Source organism: Heterodontus francisci, chromosome 18 (genome assembly GCF_036365525.1).
Source record: "Heterodontus francisci isolate sHetFra1 chromosome 18, sHetFra1.hap1, whole genome shotgun sequence".
NCBI classification, from domain to species: Eukaryota; Metazoa; Chordata; class Chondrichthyes; order Heterodontiformes; family Heterodontidae; genus Heterodontus; species Heterodontus francisci.
Genome location: NC_090388.1, coordinates 83,938,347 through 83,951,296, shown reverse-complemented (window position 1 = coordinate 83,951,296; position 12,950 = coordinate 83,938,347). Strand labels below are relative to the sequence as shown.

The 12,950-nt window shown below is 46.6% G+C and overlaps 1 protein-coding gene across 2 annotated transcripts in view; it reads right to left on the bottom strand.

The window, feature by feature from the left end:
* Positions 1-12,950, bottom strand: part of ddx11 (DEAD/H (Asp-Glu-Ala-Asp/His) box helicase 11) — a 169,979-nt gene that overhangs the window by 31,390 nt on the left and 125,639 nt on the right. For both annotated transcript variants that reach the window (XM_068051077.1, XM_068051078.1), the window contains exon 23: positions 10,446-10,546. In XM_068051077.1, coding sequence (XP_067907178.1) covers positions 10,446-10,546 — 101 coding nt within the window. The remainder of the gene's footprint in view (positions 1-10,445; positions 10,547-12,950) is intronic.

Sequence of the window (12,950 nt, the reverse complement as noted above, 5' to 3'; positions counted from 1 at the left end):
TTAGGGGACACTGACCATAGCATCATAAGTTTCAGGCTAGCTATGGAAAAGGACAAGGAGCAATCCAGAGTAAAGATAATTAATTGAGTGGAAGGCCAACTTCAATGGGGCAAGAATGGATCTGGCTCAAGTAAATTGGAATCTAAGAGTAGCAGGCGGAACTGTAACTGAACAATAGGCTGCCTTTATGGAGGTAATAGTTCGGGTACAGTCAAGCTACAATCCCATGAGGAGGAAAGGCAGGGCAAACAGATCCAGAGCTCCCTGAATGATGAAAGAGGTCGAGAGTAAGATGAAGCAGAAAAAGGGTGCATATGACAGATGTCAGGTGGATAATACAATTGAGAACCAGGCTGAATATAGAAGGTTCAGAGGGCAAGAGAAAAAACAAAGAGAAGCAAAGAGTATGAAAAGAGACTCACGACTAAGATAAAAGGGAATCCAAAAGTCTTCAGGGCTTATAAAAAGTAAAAACATGGTAAAAAGAGGAGTGGGGCCAATTAGGGACCTAAAAGGGACTTTATGCATGGCTTAGGTGCTAAATGAATACTTTGCATCCATCCAAGTCATAATCACTTACCAGGCATCTGGGGCAGCGGCAAACCTGCGAGGAACCGGGACCGAGCGGAGCTGTATAAATAAAGAGCAGGGCTCAAGACCCTCACCTACCAGACATCCGGGGCAGCGGCAGGCTCTCTGACTGTGTCAGCGCGTGCTCGGTTTGATAAATGGGGGGGGAAAAAAAACTAACAGTGACATCACTGGAATTCTGTGGGCTGATTGGTCAGTGGGTGGCAGCTGTTGTTGCCTGTGGATCGCTGAGATAGACCAGAGTTTAAAAAAAAAGGTTATTTTAAAAATAAAGCCTAGGATAGCTACCTGTAATTTGTTGGTGGTTACTAGCTGGAATAGTGCTGTTTGTACAGACTGAGGCTGTGAGTTGAGTGTGGGGATTTCGCAGGCTGCGGGGGGTCGGCGGTAGGTGCTCTTTGGTCTCTTTCTTTTCTGCCTTTTCAACCTCAATGGTACAGGGGATAAAAGCTGATTGCAAATAGCTGGTAGGTTATTACACTAGCTATATTTCATTGTAAGGCTAAGTAATGGCAGGGCAGCTCGGCCAAGTGGAATGTGCCTCATGTGATATGTGGGAAGTCGTGGACGTACCATGTGACCTTGACAAACATGTCTGCGGGAAGTGTCTCAGGCTCCAAAGGCTTGAGCTTCGGGTTTCGGAGCTCGAGCGGCGGCTGGAGTCACCGTGGCGTATCCGCGAGGTGGAGGATTATGTGGATAGCACATTTCAGGAGGTAGTCAACCCGGTGCCTAAGTGAGCACAGCAAGAGGGGGACTGGATAGCTGCCAGACAGACAAGGAGGTCAGGACAGGTAGTGCAGGAGTCCCTGGAGGGCATCCCACTTTCTAACCGGTATTCTGTTGAGTACCGATGGGAAGGAGGGTTCCTCCGTAGAGTGCAGTCATGGCCGGAACATCATGGGAGACTCAGATGTGCTGGGAGGGAGGAAAAAGGACAAGAGAGCAATAGTGGTAGGGGATTCTATGATTAGAGATTCTATGGTGAGAGGAACAGGTAGGCGTTTTTGTGGTCGCACATGTGATTTCAGGATGGTATGTTGCCTCCCTGGAGAAAGGGTCATGGATATCACAGAGTGACTACAGAGCATTCTGGAGGGCGCACAGCCAGAGGTCAAAGTCCACATTGGTACCAACGATATAGCAAGAAAGAGAGATAGGGTCCTGCAGACTGAGTTCAGGGAGTTGGGAAAGTGATCAGCAAGCAAGACAACAAGGTAATAATCTCCAGATTACTCCCAAGGCCACGTGCTAGTCAGTTTAGTGATAGGAAAGTACACCAGATGAATGCGTAGCTGGAGAGATGGTGCAGGAGGGAGGGCTTCAGATTTCTCGGGCATTCGGACCAGTTTTGGGGTAGGTGAGACCTGTATGAGCCGGATGGTCTGCACCTGAACAGGACTGGAACAAATATCCTTGCAGGAAGGTTTGCTAGTGCTGTTGGGGATGGTTTAAACTAGATTGGCAGAGGGATGGGAACCTGAGCACAGTCTTAGATCAGACAATTTCAGGGCATGGAACAGGACGCAGAAAATTAGCGACTGACACTGAAAGACAGAGAAGAAAAGGTTAAAAAGTGTGCAACACAGGAATTTGGCAGTGTTAAAGGGCAGTTATTTAAATGCAAGGAGTATAGTAAATAAAGCAGATGAGTTGAGATCACAGATAGAGATACATGGCAACACAATATCGTTGCTATAATGGAAACTTGGCTTAAAGAGGGGCAAGAATGGCAGCTCAACATCCCTGGATTTAGAGTATTCAAGCGTGATAAAGGAGACAAAAAAGGGGAGGGGGTTTGGCATTATTAGTCAAGGAATCAATAACAGCTTTGAGGAGGGATGATATGCTAAATGAATTATCAAACGAGGCCATATGGGTGGAGCTCAAAAATAAAAAGGGGGCAACCACATTACTGGGAGTGTAATATAGACCCCCAAATAGTGAGAGAGATAGAGGAACAAATATGTAGGCAAATTTCTGAGTGCAATAACTTTAGGGCAGTGATGGTTGGGGATTTCAACTACCCTAATATCGACTGGGATACAGTGTGAAGGGCACAGAGGGGACAAAATTCTTGAACTGCATTCAAAAGAACTTTTTTAGCCAGCACGTAACAAGCCCAAGAGGGGGTGCAATTCTAGATTTCGTTTTCAGTAATGAAGCAGGACAAGTGGATGAAGTAACAGTGGATGACCATTTTGGAGATAGTGACCATAATACAAGTAATTTTAGCTTAATCATGGCAAAGGACAATGATAAAACTGGAGCAAAGGTTCTAAATTGGGCGAAAGCAAATTTTATAAAACTGAGAGGTGACCTGGCGAAGGTGGACTGGATACAGCTACTTCAAGGAAAATCAGTGGCAAACCAATGGGAGGCATTCAACAGCAAGATACTACAGGCACAGTGTAGGCATGTCTCCACAAAGATAAAGGGTGGTACTGCTAAATCTAGAGCACCCTGGTTATCTAGAAGCTTACATGGTAAGTTAAAGCAAAAAAACAAAGCTTATGATCACAAATATCTTAATACTGTAGAAAGCCTAGAGAAATTTGGAAAGTGCAGGGGAAAAGTAAAAAAAGGAAATTAGAAAAGCAAAGAGAGGACATGAAAAATTATTGGCAGGCAAAATCAAGTAAAACCCGAAGATGTTTTATCAGTACATTAAGAGTAAAAGGATAACCAAGGAAAGGGTAGGGCCTATCAGAGATGTACAAGGGAACTTATGCGTGGATGCAGAAGATGTGGGCAGGGTTCTTAACGGCTTTTTTAGTCTCTGTCTTCACAAAGGAGAGGGTTGATGCAGACATTGTAGTTAAAGAGCAGGAGTGTGAAATATTAGATACGATAAGCATAATGAGAGAGGAAGTACTAGAGAGTCTGACATCCCTGAAAGTGGATAAATCGTCAGGACTGGATGTTTTGCATCCCAGGCTGTTAAAGGAAATCAGGGAGGAAATAGCGAAAGTGCTGAGGATCATCTTCAAATCCTCACTACATACAGGCGAGGTACCAGATGATTGGAGGTCTGTGAACATTGTACCATTGTTTAAAAAGGCTGCCAGGGATAAGCTAGGTAATTATAGGCCAGTCAGTCCCTGAAGGTGGCAGGACAGGTAGATAGAGTGGTGAAGAAAGCATATGGATTGCTTTCCTTTATTGGCCGAGGTATAGAGTACTTAGAAACATAGAAAACGTACAAAAGCAGGGATGTGATGCTGGAGCTGTATAGAGCGCTGGTTAGGCCACAGTTGGAGTATTGCATGCAGTTCTGGTCACCACATTACAGAAAGGACATGATTGCTCTGGAGAGAGTGCAGAGGAGATTTACAAGAATGCTGCCAGGGCTTGAGGGTTGCAGCTATAAAGAAATTGGATAGGCTGGGGTTGTTTTCCCTGGAATTGAGGAGGCTGAGGGATGACTTGACTGAGGTGTACAAAATTTTGAGGGGCCTAGATAGAGTAGACAGAAAGGACTCGTTTCCCCTGGCAGGATGGTCGGTTACCAGGGGACACAGATTTAAGGTGATTGGTAGAAGGATTAGAAGGGACATGAGGAGAAACCTTTTCACCCAGAGGGTGGTGAGTTTCTGGAATTCAGTGCCAGGATCAGTGATGGAGGCACCTGGACATGCACCTAAAGTGCTGTAACCTGCAGGGCTATGGACCAGGTGCTGGAAGTTGGGATCAGTTTGGGTGGATAGCTTATTCAGCTGGTGCGGACACGATGGGCTGAATGGCCTTCTTCTGTGCTGTATTTTTTCTATGTTCTAAAGGAGGTGGTAGTTGAGACACTGGATGGGCTAAAAATTGATAGAGGATGCGTTGGATAGGACAATTGTACTTAAAGTTGATAAGTCACCAGGACTGGATGAGGTGCATGTAAGAATACTTAGGGAAGTACGGGTGGAAATTGCAGATGCACTGGCCATAATCTATCAATCCTCCTTAGATACAGGGTGGTGGCAGAGGACCGGAGAATTGCAAATGTTACACCCTTGTTCAAAAATGGGTGTAAGGATAAGCCCAGCAACTACATGCCTGTCAGTTTAACCTCAGTGGTGCGAAGCTTTTAGAAACAATATTTCGGGTCAAAATTAATAGTCACTTGGACAAATGTAAATTAGTTAAGGAAAGCCAGCACGGATTTGTTAAGGGAAAATTGTGTTTAATTAACTTTGCTGGTGTTTTTTGATGAGGTTAACAGAGAGGTTAATGAAGGTAATGCGGTTGATATGGTGTACACAGACTTCCAAAACATATTTGATAGAGTGCCACATAACAGGCTTGTCAGCAAAGTTAGAGCCCATGGAACAAAAGGGCAGTAGGAGCATGGATACGAAATTGGTTGAGTGACAGAAAAGAGGGTAGTTGTGAACAACTGTTTTTTGGACTGGAGGAAGGCATATGCTGGGGTTCCCCAGGGGTTGGTGTTAGGACCCCTGCTTTTCTTGATATACATTTACAACCTAGACTTGAGTGTACAGGATACAGCTTCAAAATCTGCAGATGACACAAAACTTGGAAATTTTTTATTCATTCATGGGATGTGGGCGTCGCTGGCCAGGCCAGCATTTATTGCCCATCCCTAATTGCCCTCGAGAAGGTGGTGGTGAGCTGCCTTCTTGAACTACTGCAGTCCATGTGGAGGTAGGTACACCCACAGTGCTGTTAGGAAGGGAGTTCCAGGATTTTGACCCAGCGACAGTGAAGGAAAGGCGATATAGTTCCAAGTCGGGATGGTGTGAGACTTGGATGGGAACTTGCAGGTAGTGGTGTTCCCATGCATTTGTTGCCCTTGTCCTTCTAGTTGGTAGAGGTCGCAGGTTTGGAAGGTGCTGACGAAGGAGCCGACGAAGGAGCCTTGGTTTGTTGCTGCAGTGCATCTTGTAGACGGTACACACTGCTGCCACTGTGCGTCGGTGGTGAAGGGAGTGAATGTTTGTAGATGGGGTGCCAATCAAGCAGGCTGCTTTGTCCTGTTGGAGCTGCACCCATCCAGGCAAGTGGAGAGTATTCCATCACACTCCTGACTTGTGCTTTGTAGATGGTGGATAGGCTTTGGGGAGTCAGGTGGTGAGTTACTCGCCTCAGGATTCCTAGCCTCTGACCTGCTCTTGTAGCCATGGTATTTATATGGCTACTCTAGTTCAGTTTCTAGTCAATGGTAGCCCCTAGGATGTTGATAGTGGGGGATTCAGCGATGGTAATGCCATTGAATGTCATGGGGAGATGGCTAGATTCTCTCTTGTTGGAGATGGTCATTGCCTGGCACTTGTGTGGCACAAAAATTACTTGCAATTATCAGCCCAAGCCTGGATATTGTCCAAGTCTTGCTGCATTTCTACACGGACTGCTTCAGTATCTGAGGAGTCACGAATGGTGCTGAACATTGTGCAATCATCAGCAAACATTCCCACTTCTGACCTTATGATTGAAGGAAGGTTATTGATGAAGTATCTGAAGATGGTTGGGCCTAGGACACTACCCTGAGGAACCCCTGCAGTGATGTCCTGGAGCTCAGATGATTGACCTCCAACAACCACAACCATCTTCCTTTGCGCTAGGTATGACTCCAGCCAGTGGAGGGTTTTTCCCGATTTCCACTGACTTCAATTTTGCTAGGGCTCGTTGATGCCGTACTCTGTCAAATGCTGCCTTGATGTCAAGAGCAGTCACTCTCACCTCACCTCTGGAGTACAGGTCCTTTGTCCATGTTTGAACCAAGGCTGTAATGATATCTGGAGCTGAGTGGACCTGGTGGAACCCAAACTAAGTGTCACTGAGCAGGTTATTGCTAAGCAAGTGCCACTTGATGGCACTGTTGATGACACCTTCCATCACTTTACTGATGATTGAGAGTAGGCTGATGGGGTTGTAATTGGCTGGGTTGGACTTGTCCTGCTTTGTGTATACAGGACATACCTGGGCAATTTTCCACATTGCAGGGTAGATGCCAGTGTTGTACCTGTACTGGAACAGCTTGGCTAGGGGCAAGGCAAGTTCTGGAGCACAAGCCTTCAGTACTATTGCCGGAATATTGTCAGGGCCCATAGCCTTTGCAGTATCCAGTGCCTTCAGCCGTTTCTTGATATCACGCGGAGTGAATCGAATTGGCTGAAGTCTGGCATCTGTGATGCTGGGAGCTTCAGGAGGAGGCCGAGATGGATCATTAACTCGGCACTTCTGGCTGAAGATTGTTGCAAATGCTTCAGCCTCATCTTTCGCACTTATGTGCTGGGCTCCCCTATCATTGAGGATGGGAATATTTGTGGAGCCACCTCCTCCAGTTAGTTGTTTAAATTGTCCAGCACCATTCACGGCTAGATGTGGCAGGACTACAGAGCTTAGGTCTGATCCGTTGGTTATGGGATCGCTTAGCTCTGTCTATCGCATGCTGCTTTTGCAGTTTGGCATGCAGATAGTCCAGTGTTGTAGCTTCACCAGGTTGACACCTCATTTTGAGATATGCCTGGTGCTGCTCCTGGCATGTTCCCCTGCACTCTTCATTGAACCAGGGTTGGTCTCCTGGCTTGATGGTAATGGTAGAGTGGGGGATATGCCAGGCCATGAGGTTACAGATTGTGGTTGAGTACAATTCTGCTGTTGCTGATGACCCACAGCGCCTCATGGATGCCCAGTTTTGCATTGCTAGATCTGTTCGAAATCTATCCCATTTAGCACGGTGGTAGTGCCACACAACACGAAGGAGGGTATCCTCAATGTTAAGGCGGGACTTCGTCTCCACAACGACTGTGCGGTGGCCACTCCTACCAATACTGTCATGGACAGATGTATCTGCAGCAGGCGGATTGGTGAGGACGAGGTCAAGTATGTTTTCCCCACTTGTTGGTTCCCTCACCACCTGCCGCATACCCAGTCTAGCACATATGTCCTTTAGGACTCAGCCAGCTCGGTCTGTAGTGGTGATACCGAGCCACATTTGGTGATGGACATTGAAGTCCCCCACCCAGAGTACATACTGTGCCCTTGCCACCCTCAGTGCTTCCTCCAAGTGCTGTTCAACATGGAGGAGTACTGACTCATTAGCTGAGGGAGGGTGGTAGGTGGTAATCTGCAGGAGATTTCCTTGCCCATGTTTGACCTGATGCCATGAGACTTCATGGGGTCCAGAGTCAATGTTAAGGACTCCCAGGGCAACTCCCTCCCTACTGTATACCACTGTGCTGTCACCTCTGCTGGGTCTGTCCTGCCGGTGGGACAGGACATACCCAGGGATGCTGAAGGCAGTGTCTGGGACATTGTCAGGTATGATTCCGTGATTATGACTATGTCAGGCTGCTGCTTGACTAGTCTGTGGGACAACTCTCCAAACTTTGGCACAAGCCCCCAGATGTTAGTAAGGAGGACTTTGCAGGGTTGACAGGGCTGGGTTTGCCGTTGTCGTTTCCGGTGCCTAGGTCAATGCCGGGTGGTCCATCGGGTTACAAAACTTGGAAATATTGTGAACTGTGAGGTGGACAGTGATAAATTTCAAGATGACATAGATAAATGGGTAGAATGGACAGACAAGAGGCAAATGAAATTTAATGCATAAAAGGGTGAAGTGATTCATTTTGGTAGGAAGAACTAGGAGACACAATATAAAATAAAGGGTACAATTCTAAAGAGGTACAAAAGCAGAGGGACCAAGGGAATATGTACACAGATCACTGAAGGTTGCAGGACAGGTTGAGAAAGCAGCTAATAAAGCATACAGGATCTTGGGTTTTATAAACAGGGGCACAGAGTACAAGAGCAAGGAAGTTATGATAAACCTGTATAAATCACAGAATCGTTACAGTATAGGAGGCGGCCATTCGGCCATCGTGTCCACACTGGCTCTCCGATAGAGCAATTCCCTCAGTTCCATTCCCCTGCCTTCTCCGCATAACCCTGCACATTCTTCCTTTTCATATAACCGTCTAATTCCCTTTTGAATGCTTCAATTGAACCTGCCTCCACCACATTCTCAGGCAGTGCATTCCAGACCTTAACCACTTGCTGCGTGAAAAAGATCTTCCTCATGTCACCTTTGCTTCTCTTACCAAATACTTTAAATCTGTGTCCCCTCGTTCTCGATCTATTCACCAGTGGGGAACAGTTTCTCCCTATCTGCTCTGTCCAGACCCCTTATGATTTTGAGTACCTCCATCAAATCATCTCTCAGCCTTCTCTTCTCCAAGAACAACAGACCTAACTTCTCCAATCTATCTTCATAACTGAAATTCCTCATCCCTGGAACCATTCTCGTGAATTTTTTCTGTACTCTCTCCAATGCCCGCACGTCTTTCCCAAAGTACGGTGCCCAGAACTGGATGTAATACTTCAGCTGAGGCCAAAGCAGTGTCTTATACAAGTTCAACATAACCTCCTTGCTCTTGTACTCTATTAATAAAGCTCAGGATTTATCAACTGCTCTCTCAGCCTGTCCTGTCACCTTCAATGACTTATGCACATATACACCCAGGTCCCTCTGCTACTGCACCCCCTTTAGAATTGTACCCTTCATTCTATATTGTCTACGTTCTTTCTACCAAAATGAATCATTTCACATTTCTCTGCATTGAACTTCATCTGCCCATTCCACCAACTTGTCTATGTCCTTTAGGTTCGACACTACGCTCCTCACAGTTCACAATGCTTCCAAGTTTCGTATCATCTGCAAACCTTGAAATTGTGCTCTGTACACCAAGGTCTGGTTCGGCCTCAGCTGGAGTATTGTGACCAGTTCTGGGCACCACACTTTAAGAAGGATGTAAAGGCATTAGAAGGGTGCAGAAAAGATTCACGAGAATGGTTTCAGGGATGAGGAACTTCAATTACATGGATAGGTTGGAGAAGCTGGGGCTGTTCTCCCTGGAGAAGATTAAGAGGAGATTTGATAGAGGTGTTCAAGATCATGAGGGGTCTAGACAGAGTAGATAGGGAGAAACTGGTCCAATTGACGGAAGGAGCCAGTACCAGAAGACACCCGATTTAAGAAGCAATGACAACAGGAAGAGAAATATTTTTTACGCAGCGGGTGGTTAGGATCTGGGATGCACTGCCTGTGTGTGTGGTGGAGGCAGATTCAATTGAGGCCTTCAAAAGAGAACTGGATAATTATATGAAGAGGGAAAATGTGCAGGGATATGGTGAAACGTTGGGGGAGTGGAACTAGATGTGTTGCTCTTGCAGACCGCTAGCGCAGACACGACGGGCTGAATGGCCTCCTTCTGTGCTGTAACGATTTTTTGGTAAAGGCCTGCTACCCGACCCGAACCCGACAGGACCAGACGACATGTGTCGGGTTCAGGTTGGGTCACTCTTCTGGGTCCGGCTTGGGCCGGACACACACAGTAAGTGCTCTGCAGTTAAATATTAAAAATAAAAAATAAACTTACCTGAGCTGGGAGTCCGGGACGAAACTGAGTCTGCACAGTGAGCAAGTGACATCTCCATGACATCATCACGCACACGCCGTAGCTTCCTGAAGGTTCGGTGTCAGGAAGGTAAGTTGGTTCGGGCTGGGTTGGACTCGGGTCCGCTGTGGTTTGGTCGGGTTCAGGTCGGGTTCTTTTTCCCGACCTGAACAGGCCTTTATTCTATGGTTCGATGACACAGGATCTAACTGACAATTCACAATCAGGACTCTGGAGATTGATGGTCATCCTATTAACCTATAAACCAACAAGTGTATTGGATCCCACAGTAGTCAATCCACAAGAGCCAATCCTGGTGCCCTGTCTTCATTCACTTGTGAATGAGGAAAGCAAATGTCAACATTGTTCCAGGAACATTTTCGATTACTTTGAACAAAAATCAAGTCAGAAAAACTTGCGATCAATCAGATTATTAATTCTTCCTACCTGCCCAGGTCATCTGAGAAGTTGATGCCTTCGCTCATCTTTCCCCCAACCACAGAGAAGAGCAGAGCCCCAGTGATTAGGCCTGGCAATCGGCTTGAATGCTGTAGATCACCAGAAAATAAAGTAACGGCTGCGGTCAAAGTTCCGAGAATCAAACCCGAGTTTTGCTGCTCTCTCAATAACAACATGGATCAATGAATTTCTTCTTGGTCTATGTTCTTATCCAATCATATGAAAGATTTGAAAGCCTATCACCTCGAGCATGCAACTATAACCGAGATGCTCTAAAACAGAGTTGTCCAAGCTTTTTGCGTGGTTGGGGGGGCCACATTACAATTTTTGTCTTACATATAGGGCCGGTGAGACAAGTTCGGAAAGTTAAAGGCATTAAAAATTTCTTACTATTGATCAAAATAATAACAAATGTACATTTTTGTGAAGAAGCTTTAAATGAGAAGACTAATTTATTGACATATTTTCTCTTTACCATGTTGGAAACTGACATAGTGAGATACCAGGCATTTTTTTGCTTGTACAAGTAGTCAATGTTTGCCCGTACAGAGTGTATTCCAGATAGATGTCCATCTGTCAGAAGTGACTTGAAAACTCTCTCTCCCTGTCTGTCTGGCCCCGCACCCCCGTGTCCTCCTTTCTCCCTCCCCCTCTCTCTCTCTCTCTCCCTGTGTCCCCTTTTTTTTATTCATTCGGGAGATGTGGATATCGCTGGCAAGGCCAGCATTTATTACCCAACCCTACATTGCCCTTGAGAAAGTGGTGGTCAGCTGCCTTCTTGAACTGCTGCAATCCTTGTGGGGTAGGTACACCAACAATGCTGTTAGGAAGGGAGTTTGAGGATTTTGACCCAGTAACAGTGAAAGAACGCCAATATAGTTCCAAGACAGGATGGTGTGTGGCTTGGAGGGGAACTTGCAGACGGTGGTGTTCCCATGCATCTGCTGCCCTTGTCCTTCTGGGTGGTACAGGTCGTGGGTTTGGAAGGTGCTGTCGAAGGAGCCTGCAGTGCAACTTGTAGATGGTACACACTGCTGCCACTGTGCATCGGTGGTGGAGGGAGTGAATGTTGAAGGTGGTGGATGAGATGCCGATTAAACGAGCTGCTTTGTCCTGGATGGTGTCGAGCTTTTTGAGTGTTGTTGGTGTTTCACCCGTCCATGCAAGTGGAGAGTATTCCATCATGCTCTTGACTTGTGCCTTGTAGATGGTGGATAGGCCATTCAGGAAACAGGGGGCGAGTTACTACCTGCAGAATTCCCAGCTTCTGACCTGCTGTTGTAGCCACAGCATTTTTGCGGCTGGTCCAGTTATGTTTCTGGTCAATGGTGACCCCCAGGACGTTGGTAGTGGGGGATTCAGCGATGGCAATGCCATAGAACATCAAGGGGAGATGGTGAGATTCTCTCTTGTTTAAGATGGTCATTGCCTGGCACTTGTGTGGCGCGAATGTTACTTGCCACTTATCAGCCCAAGCCTGGATATTGTCTAAGTCTTGCTGCATTTCTACACGGACTGCTTCAGTATCTGAGGAGTCGCGAATGGTGCTAAACATTGTGCAATCATCAGCGAACATCCCCACTTCTGACCTTATGATGGAGGGAAGATCATTAATGAAGCAGCTGAAGATGGTTGGGCCTAGGACACTACACTGAGGAACTCCTGCAGTGATGTCCTGGAGCTCAGATGATTGACTTCCAACAACCACAACTATCTTCCTTTGTGCTAGGTATGACTCCAACCAGCAAAGAGCTCTCCCATTGACTCCAGTTCTGCTCAGGCTCCTTGATGCCACACTTGGTCAAATGCTGCCTCTATGTCGAGGGCAGTCACTCTCACCTCACCTCTGGAGTTCAGTTCTTCTGTCCGTGTTTGGGCCAAGCTGTAACTAGTTCAGAAGCTGAATCGCGATGGCGGAACCCAAACTGAGCATGTGAGCAGGTTATTGCTGAACAGGTGACGCTTGATAGCAATGTTGACAACTCCTTCCATCACTTTGCTGATGATCGGGAGTAGACTGATAGGGCCGTAATTGGCCGGGTTAGATTTGTTTTGTTTTTTGTGCACAATATTCCACATTGCCAGGTAGACGCCAGTGTTGTGTGCAGCTGTACTGGTTAGGGACGTGGCTAGTTCTGGAGCATAAGTCTTCAGTACTATTGCCAGAATCTTGTCAGGGCTCCATAGCCTTTGCAGTATCCAGTGCCTTCAGCAGTTTCTTGACATCAAGCAGAGTGAATTGGATTGGTTGAAGACTGACATCTGAGATGCTGGGGATCTAAGGAGGAAGCAGAGATGGATCATCCACTCGGCACTTCTGGCTGAAGATGAATGCAAATGGTTCGGCCTGGTCTTTTGCACTGGTGTGCTGGGCTCCCCCATCGTTGAGAATGGGGATGTTTGTGGAGCCTTCTCTTCCTCCTGTCAGTTGTTTAATTGTCCACCGCCATTTATGACGGATCTAATGGTTGTGGGATTGCTTAACCCCATCTA